The sequence below is a fragment of the Psittacula echo genome (genome assembly GCF_963264785.1).
Source record: "Psittacula echo genome assembly, chromosome: 14".
Classification (NCBI taxonomy): domain Eukaryota; kingdom Metazoa; phylum Chordata; class Aves; order Psittaciformes; family Psittacidae; genus Psittacula; species Psittacula echo.
The window spans coordinates 8,447,605-8,470,772 of NC_137750.1; the positions used below are offsets into that span (position 1 = coordinate 8,447,605).

At 37.9% G+C, this 23,168-nt stretch overlaps 1 protein-coding gene across 1 annotated transcript in view; it reads left to right on the top strand.

The window, feature by feature from the left end:
* Nucleotides 1–23,168, top strand: part of B3GNTL1 (UDP-GlcNAc:betaGal beta-1,3-N-acetylglucosaminyltransferase like 1) — a gene marked incomplete at both ends in the record, with an annotated part of 112,667 nt that overhangs the window by 22,062 nt on the left and 67,437 nt on the right. Inside the window, one exon of the mRNA XM_080629335.1 lies at nt 13,076–13,171. Within this exon, the coding sequence (XP_080485461.1) occupies nt 13,076–13,171 (96 nt within the window). The remainder of the gene's footprint in view (nt 1–13,075; nt 13,172–23,168) is intronic.

Genomic DNA, 23,168 nt, shown 5'->3' on the forward strand with positions numbered 1-23,168 from the left:
GTGCTGCAGTCTTACTGGAGCAGGATAGTACCCTTTAAGAACTTCCAAAGCTTTTTTGTTTCAGGGAGAGAGGAGATACTGAGCAGCTCTGCTCCCAGGTTGTCTCCTGGCACAGGGCTTGCATCAGGACCTGCTATGGGCATGCTGAGGTGAAATGGGTGCATGTGGTTTGAGTACACCCTAGGAGAGCTCGAGTAGCATTATAGAATCATAGAATAGTTAGGGTTGGAAAGGACCTTGAGATCATCCAGTTCCAACCCCCTGCCATGGGCAGGGACACCCCACACTAAACCATGTCACCCAAGGCCTCATCCAGCCTGACCTTGAACACCACCAAGGATGGAGCATTCACAACCTCCCTGGGCAACCCATTCCAGTGCCTCACCACCCTTACAGTAAAGAATTTCTTCCTTAGATCCAATCTAAACTTCCCCTGTTTAAGTTTGAACCCGTTACCCCTTGTCCTGTCACTACAGTCCCTGATGAATAGTCCATCCCCAGCATCCTTGTAGGCCCCCTTCAGATACTGGAAGGCTGCTATGAGGTCTCCACGCAGCCTTCTCTTCTCCAGGCTGAACAGCCCCAACTTTCTCAGCCTGTCTCCATACAGGAGGTGCTCCAGTCCCCTGATCATCCTCGTGGCCCTCCTCTGGACTTGTTCCAACAGTTCCATGTCCTTTTTATGTTGAGGACACCAGAACTGCACACAATGCTCCAAGTGAGGTCTCACGAGAGCAGAGTAGAGGGGCAGGATCACCTCCTTTGACCTGCTGGTCACGCTCCTCTTGATGCAGCCCAGGATACGGTTGCTTTCTGGGCTGCGAGCGCACACTGCCGGCTCATGTTCATTTTTTCATCGACCAACACCCCCAAGTCCTTCTCTGGAGGGCTGCTCTGAACTTCTCTAGGATGTGCTTCATTCCTGAGCTGCGGTGGTACCTGGCTGTGCTTTGCAGAGACACTGTGCCATTATGGAGCCTTTCAAGATAGTGCAGCACTTGGAATACTCCTCCAGTTTTTCTTTTTCCTATGGATTCCAGATACCGGATGCAGAATAGAAAGCAGCTGAAATGAGAATACTCAGAAACCACTGTCATCCTCATCTGTCTTGCATCAATCCTGAATAGTTTTGGACAGCACATCATCTGCTGGGCAAGGTGTTACTTTATTCTTCCTCTCACCACTATTTAATTTGAGTATCTGTGTGCCCTCACAGCATGACTCTGCATGTGAACAGCATCTGGCTTAAAACTTCTGTATCTCATTTCTTTCTGCAGAATTGCTTAGGAAAGCTAAGCTCTTTCTCACTGCCTTCCACATCTTCCCAACAGCTGGAATTAAACTGTGGACAGTGGAAATAAAGAACATTTTCCTTTTGTTTTTACTGGTGAATAAGAGGTGAATCTGTACCAGTGTCAGGACAAACACCTTTCTTTTGTAGTACAGTTACTAGCCTCTTTCTTAAACACGTAGGATACCTATGCATAGGAGAGAACACTAAGTATGACCATTTACACTACCTCAATGAGAAATTCTTCATTTTGCATCTGTAAAGAAAATTTGTGGCATATTCTGTAGCCTGAACGCGGTTCAAGGGCTGCAATGCCTGAAGCCATTTTAATCTATTGCTTTATCTGACTATGTTAACCAACTCTGCATATCTTTGATGGTTAAATGACTCTGAGGTAAGTGATTGGATGGAGTGAACTTGAACAGTGTATGGCGCTGATAGTTCACAGACCTGTTCATCTGCCTCTGGGAGAGCTGTAAACAAATACTGCGCAATCACCAAATGAATTGGAGACATGAACAAATGAATGAGCTGAGTTTGAGCCTCTTTAAAGCACAACTCCAGGCCAAAGGCACTCTCCTTCACCCCCACTGAAGCTCACAAATTAACTACCCTTAAAATCGAGTTTGTTTTGGTTTTTTCTTTGGGTCTGGACACATACATTTATTGATTTCAAAAGGTATGGTCTAACAGAGAAGTTCTTGTGTATTGTCAGTGTATCCTCTGCTGTTCTACTTGCCTAGACCTGTTACTCATTTCTGTTATGTGTTAAAAAGATTGTTTTCCTCCCCATTTGCCTCACCTATTGCTTATTGAGCACTAGTTTGAACCATTTCATTTTCTCTTTTTTTGTGACCAAAATGATCAGATTCTGTTAATTCTTCATTGACTTAAATCAGTATCTGAAATGGCCTGATTTTCTTAGTAGCAACAGAGTACAATAATACGAGTAGATCCTCTTACAGGTATAATTAAAATGAAATTTTAATGGTACATGAAGTAGGCATTCGTATGGAACAGAACTTTGACCATCCACATTCCGAGTGTTTGTATGTCTGACATGATTATGAGATTACTGCTTTTACAAAATACCTAAAAATTGATGTTTCAACTATTTTTGCATTGGCAAGAGGCAGGTTTTTTTATATGAGTTAGTCCATGAGAGCAGTTCTGTGGGAATGGCTTAACAAATCTTGAGCTTTGTTTTGCTCTAAGCATACAAAGGTTAGTAGACATTCTTGTATCATCTGTCGATGAGTTTCATATTTTAGATCTAGCTCTTGTCCTTAGAGGGAGGGAGGTAATTCTAGGTAGGCTGGACCATTTCCCATAGACTGTCTTGCATATCAGAGCAGCTCTTTACTGCAGACTGTGCACTGATTGTTTTGTATACAAAGCCAGCAATGAATGTAAATAGGGTATTTAAGTGATTTGTTTTGCTGAGTAGTTAAGATATTATGTACTCAACTAGTGGAAAAAACATCCAAACAAGTGTTTCCGACTCATCTCAGGTATGTAACTGCATGTGGAAAGACTCTTGTGGTATAATTCCAGTGCAGCGTCACTCACTAGAACCCTGGCTTGTACAACACAAACTTTTCCATGTAGCCTTTTGCTGAGCAGCTGTGCTGTAATATATCACATTAATGTGGTGGGGATTTTTTGTTGTTCCTGCTTATTATCACAAGTCTGGAATAAAGGCAGAAGATTGTTCTGTCTGTCTTGTGCCAGGCCTCGCTGCTCCATGATGAAAGGGAGCAGAAGATAAAAAAAATTGGGAAGAAAAATAAAGAGGGGGGCCACCTTATACATTGGCAGTCAATAGTAGCACTTTGGGAATACTGGCAGTCCTCAGTGAGTAGTGATTTTTACATTCCACGTACCAATGGAGTTGGGTCACCTCTGAAAGATCTTAAAACCTTTTGTTTGCTATATCTTCTTATTAGTCTAATGGTAGAGCAGTCCTAAAAATAAGAGATTACCTTTCAGGCTACATGCTGTGCTTCCTCCTGTGTGCTTTCTCTTGGGAGTTAAAACTGTTATTATGCAGTCTGGTAGTTACATTGCATTTAGGCGTGGATTTATTCTATCTAATGACCAAGGTAGCCTTGTTTGTATGGCTAGGGCTGGCAAAAGTGAGATAATGCATGTCTGCTATACCTGTGGCTTGTTCTTAAAATAGTCTTTAATTACATAGTACACACTGGAATTCAGAAACTCTAAAACTTGTATGGAATTTCATGTAATTGCACCTGGTGGAATTACATGAAACTGGGAACCATGCAGAGGAACAGTTTATTAGATGTTTTGTTGTCCTAGTGGAGTTACATGTCTTTCAATAAGAAGTGACCTGAAGTCTAAATGTGTTCATGAACTATTTGGCGTATTTGGATCACATATGATGCTGCACAGTGAAAAAAAATGTCCTATATTAGGAGTATTTCTTCATGGAGGAGGGTTAGCAGAGAGAATTTTACTGCATCTGAAAACTAGCTCTGATTAGGGCAGTGCTGAACCCTAGCTAGTATTTCCTGCCTTACAACAGTATTAGAAGAGCTTGTGTCTGCTCTCACAGCAACTTTACAGCTTCTGGTCACCTGGAACACAGCAGACTGAGGTTATATTTGCCTGTAAAAGACTTACTCTCAGGAGCTTTAGATCAGGTCTTGTTTAATTGAAGTAGTGTGATGCAGCGGACAAGGACTTCATTTAGGAGGCAGAAGATGCAAATCTGCCCCTAGAGTGACTTTGACATTCCTCATCCACTGTTTAAGGAAGTGGTCAACAGCATTGTTCTGTAGTCTGAGCCTTTATTCCTGAGGGATTTTATTACCTTTTCTCTGCTTAAATTATTGCAGTGTTTTAGTCTGGACTTTAAATATAGGTAAGTAGTATCTTCTATCTAATTTTTCAGGTGTGAAAGGATAATAAGCATAGGTGAAGCTTTACTAAATTGTCATTAAACAACCAGATAATGGTGAAATATTCCCTCTCTGTTCAGCATAATAGAAAAGTTCTTCCATTTAACTTCTTTTCCTCTGCAACAAGTTAATGGTTGCTGGTGACCTCTCATTCTATGGATTCTACTGAAGTTGAGGTTTTACTAATCTCCCTTCGTCTTCCACTTGCTGCATATAGCCTAGCAGATTTCTCTTTGATAAATGCTTTTATTGTGGATGTGAAGTTCATTAAAATCTTTTGTGTAGAAATTAAATAAAATAATTTTTGTTTCTGCTTAGTTGATTTGCATCAGCTCCCCTTCTGTCTCCCTTACTCAGCACGTTTGAGACAGATCAGTGTGTGTTGCCCAGGCACGTCCTAGCAAGCAGTGCCTGACTTTAGCTTTAATATAAGCATTAACTCATAGAACAGGGACATGGTTTAACCCCAGCCAACAACTAAGTACCACACTTGCTCACTTGCCACCCCCTCCTCAGGACAAGCAGCTATTAAAAAGAAATCAGTTGGATACTGGCATGTCTTGAAGGAGAGATCAAATTTGTTTGCTTAGTCTGTTAGTAGGAATATGCTCCACTGAATAGGAGCACTAAGTAGGTCTGAGGAAGCTGTGGTCCATCTTTGGTATGGACAGAGGGAAAAATGAGATGGTATTCCTGAGGTGATTACCTAGAACTGTTAATTGTCCAAAACCAGTTTATTGTTGATGTAGGAAGAAAAAATGTCCAGTGAAATATTTTCATGAACTAGTCTGGCTGTTCTGGTCATTAGAACTTTAATACTCAGTTCCTCTATACTGCACATCATAAACAAACTACAGGTCTCTCACATTTTTCTCCAGCCTATGGAAAATGTAACTTTAAGGCTCTCCCATATAGATACTTACAAAATTATCTACATTTATGACTTTGGGAAATTGTCAGTAAAGGTTTTAAACTTATTTATAATAGTTCAGTAATCTTCTTTTGGTATGGAGGGTAGAAACTAGAGCAGCAGTAGTGTGCAGGTTTTGTTCTGAAGTGACAGTGAAGTATGTGTAAGAGGAGAAAATATGATGCCTTTCCTTTTTTCTGCATTGAATAGTATGAAAATTCTTTGTTTGACAATGTGAGAGTATAATTTTTATGGTGGTTTTCATTAATTGGGCCCTTCCATGTTTATCACCCAGATCTGCTGGAATTCAGCTGTATCTTTGCTTTTTATTAGGCAGCTTCCTTAAAGATTCTTTTTACTTTGGAATTTCTGGAAAACCTCAGTGCATTTCAAAGTCACAATGTCAGTTTAAGTCTGTTCTACATTTAATCAAATATCCCAAATGAGAAACATCCCAACGTACATAAGTTTGTAATTAAATCTGTGTTTAATATGGCCTTCACATGCCAATAACCCCATCAAACGATTGTGATTACTTGAGTTTGATATTCACAAATGTCTGATTATAACATGAACTTCCAGAACATTTAATTTTTAAAACTATGTCTGAAGCCTAAAATGGTTGAAAATCAAGGTCTCTTCCCCTTTGTGTTTTGATGATTTGCTGTGGTGTTAACTGTTATTAATTCAGTCCATACTATGTGGAGCTACAGACACAAGAGAAATTGGTTTTAAAATAGAAATTGTGCAAACATAGTGCTCTTTTTGACTATTCTTAAACTTTATGCAAAGAACTGGTTCTGTAAGTGTCTTGACAGGATGCATCAAATTCAGATTGCATGTGCACTGACCTGAATAGAGAGGTTTAAGCCCTTAGATCTTGTTTATCCCAGAGTTTGGATGACAGCATCCGAGTCCTGGTGCTTTTTCCTACCTAAGCTACTTATCAGTATAATGGGGTTTACTCATTTACCTTCAAAAAGGACTTCTGAAACTCATTTAATTTGCTGTAATTTGTACAGATTTGCTGTACTATGTATCAATGATACTTACTTGAAGTTTTACCAGAAATGTCATGTTTATACTGCATGATTTCATATGCACGACAACATCCTTTTTAAGCATGAGTGTGGTGTGATGCTCAGCTGTGCTCATTCTGATTACACCACTTTGACTTCTTGGTTTTCATATAAGTTCACTAAAGAAAATTCAGACTTCCTTGCTTTTTAATTATTCCCTGTTTTATGTGCTGAAAATAAATATGTAACATCCTATTGTGGACTTCGGACTTGAACAAGGGCCAAGTGGAATGAACATTTTACAGGTGTTCTTAAGAATGGATTGCTACAAGATAAGAACATCTGTGGAAATGGATATTCATCTGACCTAAAGGATTCTCTGGGGAGTCAGCACTATCAACATGTTTTATAACTTTTAAAACATGCTTTAAATACACTTGGGTGTGTTTTGTATCTTTACATGTAATGCAGATTACCTCACTGGATTCATGTGTTTTGAAGAACACCATTTTCTCCATTGGAAATGAAGGGGAGAAGAAATACATTTTACTACCCTATTCCCACCAGTATATAATTTTGAAAAGATTTTAACAACGTAAAAATATTCCTTCCATTTATTTTTCCTTTTTTTGGTTGCATTAAATGATGATCACAAAATCCTTCTTAAAGCCACTCATATCTTCAGTCATTTCATTGTTTTACTGCATTAAAAAATTAAAGGTCATGGGCCTCCGGACAAAATATAATTTGCATAAAATCTTCCAGTATTTTTAACAACACCAATCTCAAGTCTTATTTTTTAGCAAGGTCAAAATCCAAAATGCTAATTGTTGGAATAAGGGTCTGTTCTGCTTAGCTGTTGGTGTGGCATGTTTCTGATCCATTAAAGAGGATGTTCTTAGTTATTGTGATCACTGTGTACTTGTCTCGAAACCCAATGTAAAGTGTACTCAGTAGATGGCTGTATTTTGTAAATTTCTGTCCTTTACAGGAACAAATTAATATAAGTGCAATCCCTTGTTCACATTAAATTAAAATGAGAGAAACAATGCTGGTACCATTGGCTGAATATCTTGTCCAGTGCTTCGATATTTTAATGGTTAATCTTACCTTTACAATCATGCTGGTTCATGTAATAAAGTTCTGGGTATTCTGAGTAAATGACAAAGACTTACGGAAGATTGTATTCATCAAGATTTCTGTGGGAAATGGGTGATCTGAGGAGATAATGCTGAGTCACAGCCGTGCAATGGCAAAATGATGCTGCAAGCACTATTTCATAAGTACTTGAAAAGCAACCCTGGACCATCTCAATGAATTGCTATTTTTGTGGCGGATTTCTATTTGGCACTTCCAGTAAACATAGCAGGGATGCTGCTGGGGTGACAAGGTGGTGCTGTACTGCACCCATACCTACAGCTTTGCTGCTCTTTTGGACATTATGTGAACATACGGGTTTATAATTTTGGCTGTATGTACCCTAGGAAGAAAATAAAAACATCTATAGATAATTTTACAACAAAATAATATTTTAAATATTACCTGAGTGAAAACAAATAAATTTAATGCAGAGGGAAGACAGACAGAAACGTTTTCTCCCTCCTTGCATGTTTTCTTCTGAATTTCAGGCTGTGTTTGCAGTGTTGCATCAGTTGAGGGTGGTGTGTGTATGCGTGGAAATTACTACAACACCAATAGCACAAGTGCTGTCTACCTTTCCTTTGTACATGAGGATACAGGTGTGATTAACAAAAGCTGTTCTTACACATTCAGGATAAGGTAAATGTTCCTATTAGCTTTTTTTAGGTTAGGAAATTTCCGTCTGTACTCATAAAGAGGCCTAGTGGGGGGGAAAAGGTGTCGTGCACTAGAAAGAATCCTTCACAGTTATTTGAATAGTGTTTCTTCTCATAGAACATTATCTAAGATCAGATGTCATGATACTTCTAATTAAAGCTTTACCATGTAATTAATAACATTCCCTTCCAGGAAGTTTATGTCACTTCTGAGATGCAGCTCAACACTGCATACTCCTCCCTAGCGTGTAGAAAGCTTTGTACTTTATAGAACATTTGAAAGTTGCATTTCATTTAATATTGTAAGTTGAGGAAAGCAATTTATTTTGTAAAGGAAAGATACAGGTTTTTCCTTGCTGAAAATGCAGAATTTTCCAATACCTGGTTCAGTATCATGATTGGAGACCAGTTAATTTTTCATCTTCATTTCCTTTTTAGTGCAACTGGAGGGTTCCGCCCCATAGGCTGTCTCCTGAATGAGAAAGATTCTTTGCTAAAGGAAGTTTTAGTGATTAAAAAACAAAAACAGACCCAAAAAAGCCACATCTGCAGAAAGCATTGTTTTTCATGGGTTTTAGTTACTGTCAACTCATTTAATCTTTGCTTCCTCTCACCCACTTCCTTTTCCATTAATCTGTGCAAGGGAAAACATAACCCCCTACTATTATGAATATAAGAAGTATCTTTACCTGAATATTGCATTTAAAATCAAACACTAGTGAAAAGTTGGAACAAGTTATAGCATGGGAGCAGATGGCTGATGTTGCTGCTACACATATTTCTAATATGGAGAGTTTCTTGTGTTTTCTGGAAGTCTGAATGGTTATAAAATAGGTCAGAAAGGCTTTTATCAAAGTATTTTAAAACTTACGAAAGAAGCAACGGTAAAATAACCTTTCACTTCAATTTAAAAGCTATAAGGAAATATTCAGTTAAGTGACTATAAAAGCTCTGTGAGACATGGAGGAAATAGGAAACAGTGTGCACTTGCTTCTGATGCCCCACCTTACACAGGGGAACTGGAGGAAGCTGTTTGTACTCTAAATAATCCTGGGTTTGATTGGATGAAAGGTGCTGGTTAAATGAGCTGTGCTTTACAGAAGCTCTATCAAAGGCTCAGGTAGAGTTACTCTACGTTGGTGATGTTTATCTTGCTACCATTTAAGTCAAGAATCTCAACCATGAGTCAGAGTCCCATTGGGAGAGGAATGGTACAGCCAAAGAGTGGAAGGGTGTGGAATTTTTTTGGTTGAGCATCTAGGTTGCATAATGACAGTGTTAAGGTTTATCTGTAAGACGTGTCTCTGAAGATGATGGTAAAAGCAGTCTGGAGTGGTGTTGGTTCTGAAAACAAAAAGCAAGCAAGGGTGTCTCTGCGCTGTACAAAACATTTCACTGTTAGCGTAGCGGGAAGTGTGAATATTTCACTTACAAAGCGTTAACTTTGTTATGCATTTGTAGTTGTATTCGTGTGTTGCAGCTGTTTCAGTAACATGCAGTTCTCCTCTTCAGTTTGTTTTGCTGTGATAATCGTTGTAAGTAAAGAATGTGGTTAAATGGTATTTTATGATACCGTCTTCTGCAGGAGGGAGATCCTTGCTTTTATGTGCCCTGCTCTTGAGTTTGGTCCATCTGTAGAAGCCTTACAAAAGACCACTAAGAACATCACCTATGGTTTTGTGTTTCTTTGCTTCTAAAGAAATGAATTACTGGGTGGTTGTTGTGGGTTTGGTTTTCAGGTGAGGAAGAGGAATGAAGACAGCAATTCAAATTGCTTGTGAAAGAATAGATTTTAGGAATAATTAGAAAGTCTTCTGGAAATAAATGCTGTAGTTAGATAAATAAAATAAAGTCTGTAGATAGCACATTCAGGTAATTTTAAGAAAACCAAAATTTAAAGCCACCACTATGGACGATGTTTTAGTAAAGTTGTAAATGTATTAATCCCTCTTTTCCTCTCTGTCTTCCTTTAATTCCATATATGAAACAAGTATAGGATTGCTAAGTATATTATGATATTTCATTGTCTAGATAATATGCTTGCCTATTCAGTGTGTAGGAAAAAACAAATTAGAGTGAAATCTTAACTTCACCTTCATATTAACTTCATTGGAGCCATTTCGTTCGTCAGTAATGCCTGCCTGCTGGAGCTCAGACCAGAAAAGAGTAAAAAAGGACAAAGCTACCGGGTAGAAGGTATGAGACACTAAATAGAGGAATGAGGACATTAATAGGCATGTGGAGTCTCAGGAAATGTTGTTTCTCCAAGTTACATTTTGCATTGTCTGCATTTTTTCCAGAAAGCAGCCTTTTCTCATATTAATTCTCAGCACTGGTTTCATTCTTCTTCCTTTTTTTAGAGTGGATCATCGTAACACTTTGTTAGGGATTGCAGAATGGAGGTTTCAAGGACTAGGAGTCACCAGCTCTGTCCTGTTTGATCATGGAAGTGAAATGCATTGCCCTGGACATGGGTTTGAACAACAACCTGTTGCCATCAATTCCAATAAAACTACATTTCAACTTGATGCCACGAGCCTTTAGGTGTTCAGTGTGCTGCTAAAGGGACTTTGAATTGCAACAATAGAAGGGTTGCCCTCATGATTATTCATTGGACTAGATAAAAAAGTGTGAGTTGTTTCTTGAAACACCAAGCTATTCTCACATTCTTAAATCAGAGGCTAATCCTATCATCTTCTTTATTTCTTTATATATCTATAAAGTACATATTTTTATTTTTCCTACCTTATGCTGGTTTTACCATCATTTTAAATGTTAGGTTGAGCTTTGCTGTAGAAACAAAAATTGCTGTGTGCAAAAGAGGCTCTTTTTTAAACCTATTTTTGTATTTGATCAGTGTGTTTGTATATAAGGCTCTAGACTGTCATGCTCTCACTCTGTCTTGCTGTTAGGCATGCCAGTTGGAGAAGGAGTTTGGAAAGTTACATTAACAAGGATTCTGCCCCAAATTATGGTGAAATTCAATGTAACCCGTTGTTTTTTCTGTTCTGGATTTAGATCAGTGCAATAACAGTAATTCCTAAATCACTTTTTTTATTTGATGAGTACTTTTTTCCTAATTATAGTGGTTTCAATTCCAAAAGCCTGAAAGTACTTCAAGACCTACATACAATAAATACAGAATCATTTTTACAAGACAAAATTCAGAGAAGTAAATTGGAGCATGGAATAATCTATACTGCTATATGGAAAGAGGTGGAAATTCTGGCTAAGAGTCCAAGTCCAATTCTGGAAGTTACAAGAAGTGATGTATGTTACAGAAAAGAGCTGACAGGACCCAACTGAATAGCAGTTATTCTGTCTGCCTTCACCTCTCCTTAAGTGTATGGACAGATAATTGATCAACTCCATTGGGTTTTCTCTGGAAGCATAAGGAGTTCAGATCTGAACCAGTTGTTCTGTGGACTTTAGGGAATTGCAGTCCTTTAGCTGAGCACCTGGATTCAGCATCTTTTTTAGATTGCATAAACTGTCAATAGCATTTATAAAAATGATCAGACTGGTCAGAAATTAATATAAAAATAAGAAACTCCATCTTCTACTTCTCATTTCAACATCAACTTGCATAGAAAGACGGCTGCACTTACTACTTGGCTCTAATTGAAAACCAGGTTTTCAGGAAAATGGCTTTTTTGTCTCTTACCTTGTGAAAACTGTTTCTGATTCTGTGTGTGTTCAGCTTAGGCTGTGACTGTTTGAACAAAGAATCTGTGTCCATATTGTATTGTTATGGAATAGCTTTTGAGAAAGAAGTGCTGTGTAGTTTTCCCATTTGGACTTTCGTGCTTCATTTTGTAAAGTGTCTTTGTAAGTTATAGAAGCCTAGAACATGCAAGAGAAGGTTGAAGAGGCCTTGGTTAATGAAGACTAACAAGAGTTCTGTATATAGTTCTCTTAGATAAAAATCATCCTCACAGAACAGGATATATGTACATTGACACAACTTCTGTGAAGTTTTTGTGGCGTGCCTCCTTTACAAATGATACTCAGTTTAAAACAATTTTGGGTTAACCTTCTGAGAATGTCTTAGCATTACTTAGCTGTGATTCAGGAGAAAGTCAGGATGAGGATTGAAGTTATCCATAGTAATTCATAGTTGTCATGGAGGAGAAATTTCATAGAGACATTCTTTTTTATTCTTTTGGATGAGCAAATCATGGTTTCTTTTTTTACATGTCTTCTATTTTGATTGTATTTAATCATACTCTAAATTGTGATGTTTCATTGCCAGCAGTCGCCCAGCAAGATCTCTTCATGGTGTTTTTGTTACCACATCAAAAGTATTCATAACTGCACGTGCAGAATTCCAGCCTGACTGCTTACATCTATGTGGGGTTTAAAGCTCTGTAAATAGAGATACCTGAAAGATTTAAACTTGCTGTGCTCAGTGTGTACATTTACATTCCTTATGAATGCTTAGGGTAGAAAATAAACCAAATAAGTTTTCCACAGGCTTCTTGAGCAGAACTTCATTCTCTCAAATTCATGTTTAGAAATGCTAATACCTACCTTTTATTCTTAAATCTCTGTGAATGAACACATCCTCAACACGAAGTACCCATCAAAATCTGAAAGAGAAATAGACAGTTACAGGAGTACAGTAGCTGGTATAAAACAGTATCAGCTTACTTTGCACGTGTAACTGAGTCCTGTACTACCCTGAAGGTTTAGGATAGATTGCAGACCATCAGGAGTAGCAAGTGGCAGAGTTCTGTGTAGTCACATTCGTCCGGTTCTCCTTTGCTTCTTCCTTGTCTAGCCAGAGATTTGTTGAGTAAACAGTTTAGTGTTTGTATGAAATTGCATTAATATGTGTCTGTGCAGTTACAGATAATATGAAATCCCTTTCTCATTCTGTTTTATGCATATTGGAAGCCATTTATTATGCCAGTAGATGTTCAGAATATTAAAATTCATATTTTGCATTCTGAATGCCTGGATCTTTGAAAGTCTGTAACTACTTAACATTTGAGGAGAGCAACTGTGCTGTATTATACTATATTATATTATAAATATAGAAGAGGGCTAATAAAGACTGTATAGATAATCTTAACTCTTGGAGTTCCCATGTTTTGAATGCTTATTTTATGATCTTGTTTTGTTGCTGTTTGCTTTAGATTGTTGGTTGCCAAATCAGAAGAGAGCCACCGGAGTCTACTGAACGGTATACTCGTTGGATCAATAGTCTCAGTGAAGAACAACTTCTTACACAGGTATTCTTGTTTCAGCTGTGACTGAAATTACAGCAGAAAAATAAAGCAATGGGTTTATTTAGATGGATTTTCATCAGTCATTAGGAATACTGGATAACTTATGTTAAGTATTTATACTTGGTAATGTAAGTCAAGTATATCAAGTAAAGATAATACATCAGGTATTATGAGATTCTTATATTTAAAGGTTAGTCTTTTCAGTAAATTCATAGCATGTGATCATTGTGTGTGATGACTTCGCACTGAGTGAGAATGGAGCTTTCAACTTTGGGTTTGGAGTAAGCTTCACATTTCTCACTGCTCTCTGTGGTTAAATGCATATACTTCCCTCCTCTAATAGTTAGTTTAGGTTTTTCTTTTTAAAAGGTGTATTTAAATACAAAAGAAAAAAAATCTGGCTTGAAAAGGACTTCTCCCCTCACCAAGGTTGGGTACTGACTACTTTTGTATCTGTTTAAGTTTTTCTAGAGGTCATTTTAAAATAGCAGTTCTTCAGGCATAAAGCATTGGGCTCATTATACATATTTGTAAGTAAGATGCGTCTTGTGCAACTGAAGATGACAGTTTTGGCATAAAGAAAGGTTGTTTCATTAGGCAGGCAGCCAGTGCTGAACTAAAAGAGACTTTGGCAAAAACAAGTTAAACTGTGGAAGAAATCAGTCCAGCCTGTGGAAGAAGATGTGTGTACTGAGTACTGTAGGAAATCTAATGGATGGTTAGCAGAAAACATCCCAGCAGGCATTAAAATGCAAGTATTTGGGTTTGGTTTTTGTGATGCTATGGTAGGAAGACATTTGCTTTTGATTTTCCTGGTTTTAAGTGGCTGAAAAGATTAACATACCCTTGTTTGTTAGACTTCATTGTAAACTATTGTGTTCCCCATTACCCTAACCCCAAAAGAGATACTTAAAGGCTCTGGTATGGTCATTGTAACACAAGAAGTAATCTATAGACCTTGTTTTAAATCAGCGGTGGTATTACAGTTCCCTATAATTCACCAAGTGAAAGTAGTTACAGAAAAAGTTACCCATGGAATATTTGGATTTGTCTCTGAGTATAGCATTAGAAAAAAAACCCATCTAGATTTAAACCAGTGAATTTATCTGACTGCAACAGATCAGTGTGGTGTTGAGGAGAAGAGAAAGAAAACCTTGTCCTACACAATCCATCTAATTGGCCACTGGATGGGGTCTTTAATGAGTTAAACTGGAAATTAAAAGAACTATCCTAGTTTCGAGATTGTTTAAATAGAGATATGCAAAAAGAAAACTGTTTTTAAGATGAGGGTATAGGTCTTCTGGAAGAGATTATTTAATCTAGTGTTTCTGATAGTAAGATACAAATACAGTAACCTGGGAAGTCCCTTGCAATCTTACATGCCTACAAATATCTCTTAAAGCTTCACTCAGGCAGCATGTGCAATCCATTATCTTTACATACGATTTAGATTCACACAATTTACAAATAGACAAGAGATTTTGGAAGATAGATTGAGTTTGGAGCTAGAAGGCTGCATAGCAGAACTTGTGCTACTAGCCCAGGAGCTTATTAACAAGATGAGATTTATAAAATCCCATTATTCATGTATTCCTCATTCATTGTTTTAAACCTGTTACCTGTTCTCCACCAAATTTAATGCAGAAATAAAAGTTCCTCAAAGATACTAGATTTCTGAACATTCTGGAAGTGGCGAAGCTAGGAGAGCATACACTGTCCCAGCTGCAAGTCATATGTTGTTAAGTACCACAGAAATTTTAGGTGCCCGATCATGAGACAAGCTTCAGCTGTGGCACAAGCCTTCAGGAAGCCTGGCTCTTCTAACGTGGGGCTACAAGAAGTACTTGATTTCCAGAGCAGTGCATGGTAGTATATGGCACCTCTCCTGCTTTAGCGTTCATTCTTCTCATCAGAAATTCAGGTAGGGAGGTGATTATTTTGCTTTTCCTTGACTTAAAAAAGTATGGGGAGGAGAAGGAGGAACTGGAGTGTAAAAACCACCTCAGCTGTGCTCTAATAATCAGGGTATAAATTCTGTAAGGTTAGGCCTGATTTGTCCTACTCTTCCACCTCTGATATATGCTGAGTTTTACTTTGGGTGTGCTATTTTTAAACTCTTTTCAGTAAATAAGCCCCAAGAAAACTATAATGATGAGCCTTTGCTAATGATCTCTGGGAGGAGCAGTCCTTCAGGGAATTCAGGAAAATTGGCTTTAATTTACAGCATATTGTCTCCAGCAGTTTCCCGTAGTGAAAGAATGTTCAGCTTTTTTTAGCTGTCTCTCTCTACTCAGTGCCTGGCTTTTTTTCCAGTTGCATTTCTGTATCATGCGCATGCAAATTATTTGTGCTGTAAATCAGGAAACCAAGTAACTGATTTAAACAAAAAAACAGCCAGTTGTCAAGATCATGTAATCCCCCATAATAATATTCATGTTATTGATTAATAATATCCTATAGTGTTGGATTGCTTTATGAGACAGTGACTGAAGTCCAGTTTGAAGGAGGTAGGTGGTAGCAAATGTTCCGTTAGGTGGTTGGATGCTTCATGCGCCTTGATGCTGGCTGCTGGGTTTAAAACACTTGTGTCAATACCAGAGTTTTGGATCAAATGTCCATCCCCGTCCTCATGCTGAGAAGATCATTCAATTCAGAATGCTTCTAGCATTTTAACTTTTCTCTTCCCTTAGCCATGGCCTCTTGATGCTTACTCATCCATTAAATGTTTCTCTAAACAATTATACTGTAACATTCCAAAGATACTTTATGCTATGCGTGAAATTTTAGAATATATACCCCAGAGAGTTTGGTGGGAGGAAGAGAGTACAAAGAGAGCATAATAATGAGAAAACTACTTTTGAAAGTTTAATATTTGCTTTTTTAAGGTTATATTCTACATACATGATAAGTGATTAAAACACTTTTATAGGTATAGTAATATAAGCCTTTAAATACATATATAAGTGTTCTGGTAGACTTGTTGCCTTTCTGCCAATAGTTAAAACATATATATGTATAATTTTAACTTCTTGGTAAGTGCAGAACACAGTGACAGGTACAGGAAGAAAATGAGCAAACAAGTTAAGAGAACTGACTGTTTTGATGTTGGAGTAAGTGGAAAAAATGTAGTTTAAAACTAATCCTACAGGATATCCGAGTCTGAATTGTGCTTGAAGCATGATTGAAGTGTGATCCTGCAGCCCGTGTACGCTGAAAATTTTACTGTGCTGCATAAGTAAAAAAGTCTAAATGGTTTTAAGGTTGGATTAATTCCACAAATATTTATACAAGTAGTTTTTAAGGATTGGTGCTGACTGTTCCTAAACCAGCTGAGTTCATATCCATGTCTGTTAAATAACTACTTTAGGTTAGTTTACTCTTGCAGCCTGTGGAGTATTAAATTCAGCTTGAAGCATAATTCCATCTGATCTACCATCTTTTCTTCCCCAGAGACAAGAGATCTTTCTGCTTTCATATTGTTGTTCACTTAGGAAGCAGACGGCAAGCTTAGAGTGAGAGGACATGTGAGGATGAGAGGAGACTCGCAGAAAGGAGTGGGCCCTATGGTTGATAAGACTGGACTGTCCCCTAATTAAGCAAAGGAACAGTCTGAACAGAACATGGTGATTCTGTATGTCTGCTCCACCGGACTGTGTCCGTACTGCTTCCTGATACATGCTGTACTTTGCAGATGATCTCAGAACTCTTTGTGTTGCATAAATCTGGAAGCTTTCACAGGTGATTTGTCGTTCTTACCAACAAACTCTCTGGACCACCTGATAGAAGAATGACGATTAACATGTTAGAGTTTTGTAATATACCCTTTTCTGTTCCTGTTAAATTTAGCTGATAGGTTTGAAAGCTGTGCTCCTCTCCTTACTAAGGCTTTCCTATATTAGACTTTATTTAGCAGTTGGTAAAAGCTCATGCTTACAAATCAGCATTTACTACAAATACTGTTTGAAAACAGATCATTTTGCCTGTGTTGGGCATGTAGCTTACCTTCAAGGCAAGAAGGACCTGATAACATGGCTGGACCTTTTCCATAAATTCAATACACTCAATATTGTATTGTCATTATGTATCTCACCAGGCAACTTCTTACTGGGGAAAAAGCCAGTAGGAGTAGATTGCACATAGGATGAATTTTTCCACGTGGGCCACAGATTGAGTATCTCTGGCTTAAAGCATCTCTCTTGTCTACTTCAGACCAGAAAATTCCACCTTTATTAGTGCTAGGGTTGGTTGTCAGTGTTGAGGTGGCAATCTGAAAGTGGGTATATGCAATGCCTGTTGTCTGGTTGTATTAGTAAAGGCAAAAACAGGACAGAGGTAAGACCTTCATTAGCTTAGAATGAATAAAACATGAAAAGACTGACTGATATCCTCCCCCCTTGTATCTTTGCCACTCTTGATGTCTCACTTTTGTTTGTTTTCTTTCAATAAAAAAGTACTCAACACGTCTTGGGATTTTTTGACATCATTTCCTTTTCCTTCCCTCATGTTACCTAAAAATTAATAGCAAAGTCCTGATATTTTTCTACTGAACAAAAGAACCAAGGCCACAAACTATGTAATTACAGTAGATTCTCTGGTTTGTATGGGATTAAGCATATACCATGTAAGAAAAAAAACCAACTGCTTCCTTTTGTGGTTGATCCTTGATTCATTCTCCTCCAGAGGAGAACAAAGTTTCACAAGCTAGTCAGTGTTTATATTTACATTTGAAAATGCATGTCAAAGGGGTTTGTGGAGTTCTAGGAAGTTTAATGAGAAATGGCTTACCCACATCTGTGAACTCAAAGCACAATTAGAACTTCCTAGTGAGGCTTTATGTAAAGGCATCTCAAGGTCAGATAGTTTTGAACTTAGAAACAGGTTTGCTGTCGTTCAGAAATGTGTGTGGATTTTGCTTTGTGTGTTAGCAATTTTGCATGAGTTTAAAGGTATACTATTAGGGAAAGAGTGTTAAATAATTTGTTTTTTTCCTTTTTGCATGTTGTTTGATAATTTGCCTGCTTAAACAAGGCTTGACTGTGGTTCATTATACATGGCAATATTTAAATGTAGCAGAAACATTATAGTATAAAAGCAACTTGGCAGTACAGTAAATTTGGCTTTATTCCAAGAAGTTCATGATGAATGCAGTCCTACAGCATGATGGGTACTTGTATGGCAGAAAAAGCATGAGAAGGTTTTGATGGACATTGAAATTAAGCAGGTAGGGAACAGCTCATCTCTGATTTGAGTTGGAATTTGTTCTATTTTAAGTAATGAAGCATACCAATATGGAGTGCAACATGTTTGCATCCTGAAAAACATTCTTCTTAAGACATTTGATGTAAGAAGTGGACGGGTGATGCCAAGCGTAAAGGGAAACTGTCAAGTTTTACAACTTGAGAAACAGGGAATTTGTTTTCAAAACTATTACCACCATTTATGTGTTTATTTTTATTTTTATTTAATATTTAATATTACCATTATTTCAGTACTTCTGAAAATCACTTTGTAAGATAGGGCTGAGAAGTTAAAGTAAAATCGGGACTTGGTTATTAATGTGGGGACATGGATGGAACCAACTAATAACTTCTAGTTTCTGAATGCTCCACTTATTCTTGTTTGATCTTCCATATTTCTCCTGCTGACATGCTAGCTTGGGGCTTCTCCCAGTGCCTTTGATAGCTTAAGGAAACTTTTGCCTAACAGATGAGGGACAAAACCCAGTTTTTGTTCTAAAATGATATGTGAGATACTGAAGTAACCCTAACTTTTTCTTTTCCCTTTCAAAACAAAAAGCCTACTCCACATACAACTTTCCAACCAGTTTAGTAATGTTTATTTTTCAGTTGGTTGTCTGTGAGAGCACAGAGCAGATACACTCTTAACTTCCTGTCATTTTCTTTCTTTGAATTTGAAATCAAAGTGCTGATGCCACAAAAAAAGGGAAATATTTTTACTGTGGCTTTTGGTGTAATAAAAATTACTGATTTCAAACATATTTTTACTGCAGTGCAGCTCTGTATAATGGCCTTATATATAGGAAAAAACATTTGTCTCTTGCAACTTGGCACTGAATAATTTTTCACTGGTTTAAAAGTTGTGTATAAGCGTAGGTGAAGTGCATTCTATTTATTATTGGAAAAGAACTTCCTTTTCTGGTCTCAGCTGTTGGTGATATAGGTACTGGGCCTGATTTTCAGGAGAGCTCAGTAATTTCCATAGCAATTGGGATGGCTGAGTATGGAAGCATCATCTCCCATAATGGACTCTAGGTCTAAAGGCCAGTTTGATCTATCACAGTCAGAATTCTATTTCTTAATACATTTTTATCCTGAGCTCACCCTGCCATGTTTGACATTGGTCTCTCCAGTAGTTCTTGCTTTTCAGATTTTTTGACTACTTAAGGAAGCTGAACTTTAAAATACCATATCATGTCATAAGTATTATCGATATATGTTATAGTGTTGTGTTTGAAGCTTTTTTGTCTTTCTGTGTTGTAAAAAGAACAGATTCTGGTCCAGTCCAACAGCTTTTGAGTATAAGGATCTAGGTTTAACAATTAGATTTAATTTTTTTTTTCCTTAGTGCAAATGTGACAAACTGGGACATGGGATTTTTATTCTCTTTGTACAGCCTTGGCCAAATGGACGGTGATCAGAAGTTCTTGAGCTGAAGTTATGCCAATAGAAAACTAATAGTGAGCTTTTCAGAGTGCTAGCTTGGACCCACTGTAGCTGTGAACAGTGTGTCCTTTTTTCATTAAGAAAAGGTATTTGTCTTTTCAGTTATTGCAGTAACGTGGTCTTAAGGATGATTAGCACATCTAGTTCCTCTAGAAAGTAGTGCTTGTGTATGCAGCTCGCATTTTGAGAACTGGAACAATCACATGTAAAGGAGGTGGAGTAGGCATGTGCTTTGTGGTTAGCAGAGGGATAGTCCAGCCCTGGCCCAAACGGAAATCGGAGCAGTTGCAGTGCCTGGGGTGTATAACAAGGAAGGAAATGGTCTTACATCTGGCTTCAAGTGTGACTGTTGGTCCTTTGCCACCTCTCTGGATGAGTTGGTTTCTATGATGTGGGTGGATTTAACCTTTTGCATCACTTGCAATGGCTGCTCCCAAGCACAGGAAAAGGCAGTGCAGGAGAAGTGTAAACCCAGCAGTTTTGTACCTTTCATTGTACATACATAAAATCTGAGGGAAACAGACAATTCTGATTGCTGTAAACAGAGTGTGATGGCTTTGTGGCTGCTGCAAGTGATGGTGATTTCTTCAGAGCTACTGAAACACAAAAAGCAAATGTCACCAGACTTTTTGGTTTTATACAAATTTGAAGTATTTTCCATTCATTTCTGGTGTTGAATTTATTGGTGTAGATATTCAACATGCCAGTCAATATAAAAGATAGGTGTTCAGAAAGTTTGTGCAATAAAAGGACTTATATTCAGGAGTATAATTTCTTAGTGTGCCAGGAAGTCTATATTTATTTTTTGCATACTTGTACCCTAATAATGCCAGAATGAAATAAATACAGTAAGGAACATGAATCTCGGGATTGTAATTACTTTATAAAGAGGTAAAGAGAAATGAAGGCAAGCTGTTGCTGTTAAAAGAATGGTTCAAGTTTCACTTAAAATACTGTTTTAATCTTTATCACTTTAGGGAGTTTATTCTGCCACTAACAGCCAAGTAAGTGCACTGACTATAATTTAGATGTTAAGCTTGTAGAAGTTTGATTGTTTTATCTCTCTGATCAGGGATTTGATGCCAGAATATACTATGGGTTCACTTGTAGAAAAGGGACATTTGTAGCAGCATGGCTCATGGTTACATCTCAATTGCCTACAACTTTTGTACAAATATAACCACATCTCTTCTAGAGAGCAGCACTACTGTGATTATACTAAAATCTGTACAAGTCTCTGTAGCATAACCATTTCTTACATGAAAATATTTATGTCTTGTGTAGCCTGTTGGATGGATGGTAAAGTGCAAGAGCTTTGAATTGATGTAATATGTTACTAATGCTTTCTCATCTTCCTTGTGTGCTCTGTATTTAGGTCATTTCTTACTGTATAACACAAAGCAGAATGATGTGACTGATGGGAGTTCAAATCCTAAGCAGTGACTCTTAAGATGCACATCCTTTTCCTTTTGCTTTGTTGTTTCTTGGGTTGGTGGTGTTTGTTTTTTTTTAAATCAGATTGCAGCATGTTGCACAAATGCTCCTTCCTCAGCCACTTAGCACAAACAGCTTCTGCTCTACATTTGCTTGGTGTGCCTCTGTTTTATTGTTGCCTCATCTAATGTTCATGTTCTTTATTCTTGTCTCCATCTGTCACCCACTGCCCTTTTTAAGCACCTTTGCAGCAGGATTGTGAATGCTCTACAGCAAGTCATGTCCATGTTCTTTGCTAAAAGCTAGTAAAATAAGGTCCAAGTTTGTGCTTAATAACACATAATGGTGATCCTGACTTTTTTATACACCTTAATTGAAATTTATTTTGAATGACCATGCCAGACTTTTATTTGTATGAAACCCATTGTTTTGGCTTTGTGTCAGTTTGGGGGACTTTGGGACTCTATGGCCAGATCTCACACTCTGTGTTTCCTTCCTGTGTCCTAAAGTTTTCTGCTGTTTTCCATGGCAGATTTTTGTACTTGGTTGTTATAGCAGTGACAGAAGTCAGCAGCTTTCACTTTCTCACTTCATTTTCTTTCATCTCTCCCCCAAAATAAGTTTGCCTGTTCTCTGGTGCTTCACCGAAGAACCACAGATTCACCACATACTCAATAGCCCATTAATTTTGCAAGGAACAAATTGCTTAGTAGTTTCTAATAAAGAAATGTAACCCCCCATGAGTGCAAGAAAGTAGGAGATTAATAATCATCTTCATATGCAGGAGAAAACAGTACTGGAAAAACTACTGTGAGAGTGACAGAGCACTGGGAACAGGTTGCCCAGGGCGGTTGTGGAGTCTCCTACGTTGGAGATATTCAAGGCCCAGCTGGACAAGTTCCTGTGTGATGTACTCTAGGTTACCCTGCTCTTGCAGGGGGGTTGGACTAGATGATCTTTTGAGGTCCCTTCCAACCCTTGGGATTCTGTGTATCTGTGAAATGCTCTATCTGTTGAGTCGAAGTCAGAGGGAAAGGAGGTAAATTGGGTCACCAGGGTGACAATTGCATTTAAACAAGTTTTAATGTTTCTGGGAGAAACCAGACCCTACAAGTCTACAGATTTCTGCTAAGCAGCGCTAAGCTAAATGTGCTCATATGCTTTGACACGCTTCGTTTAGAGCACTGCCAGGCCAGAAAGGAGATACTGAACCCAAGCTAGCAAGAAGCAATCTTACTGTCTCAGCATTTACATAGGGGAAGTTGCCGGGAAATTCTCAGCTTTATTGTAATAGAAGCCAAAAAGAGAGATTAAGAAGTGATTGTGGTGGACCTGACTATAGTGTATGCTTCAGCAAGACACTAAAAGGACCATATTTAGCTTTATGCTTCTCACTGTTCTTTTCTTCCTGAGTATTTCTGGGTGTTTAAGCTAAAGGAGAAAGGATTTCTTTTTTCCTATTGTTCCATATGCAGCTGATAGCCTACCTGTGCTGTGTGCAGGAGTCAGTAAAGAAAGCCTTGTCACATTGTGTTCCAGTCCTGGCAAACCGTGTGAGAATGACATTGGCAAATACTCACTCTCCTTGTGATTTGTTCTTTAGTTATTGCTGTTTCCACTCTTCCACTTCTACTGCTCATGAAGAGTACTGCCAACAGCCCACTGGCTATGCGTCCCTGCATCTCCAGCTTTCTCTACTTCTTTTTCTAGCCAGGCATGGTGACAATCTAAAATTGTAGTGTGGCCATGTCCCCCAGAGTTTTATCTATAGCTCTCATAACGGTACTTTTCTGTAAAAATAAATAATTGTATAAATAAATCTGTGACTGTGAAATGAAAATAAATTAGAGACTGTGAAATTCAAGTGCTTGACTGTCTTAGGA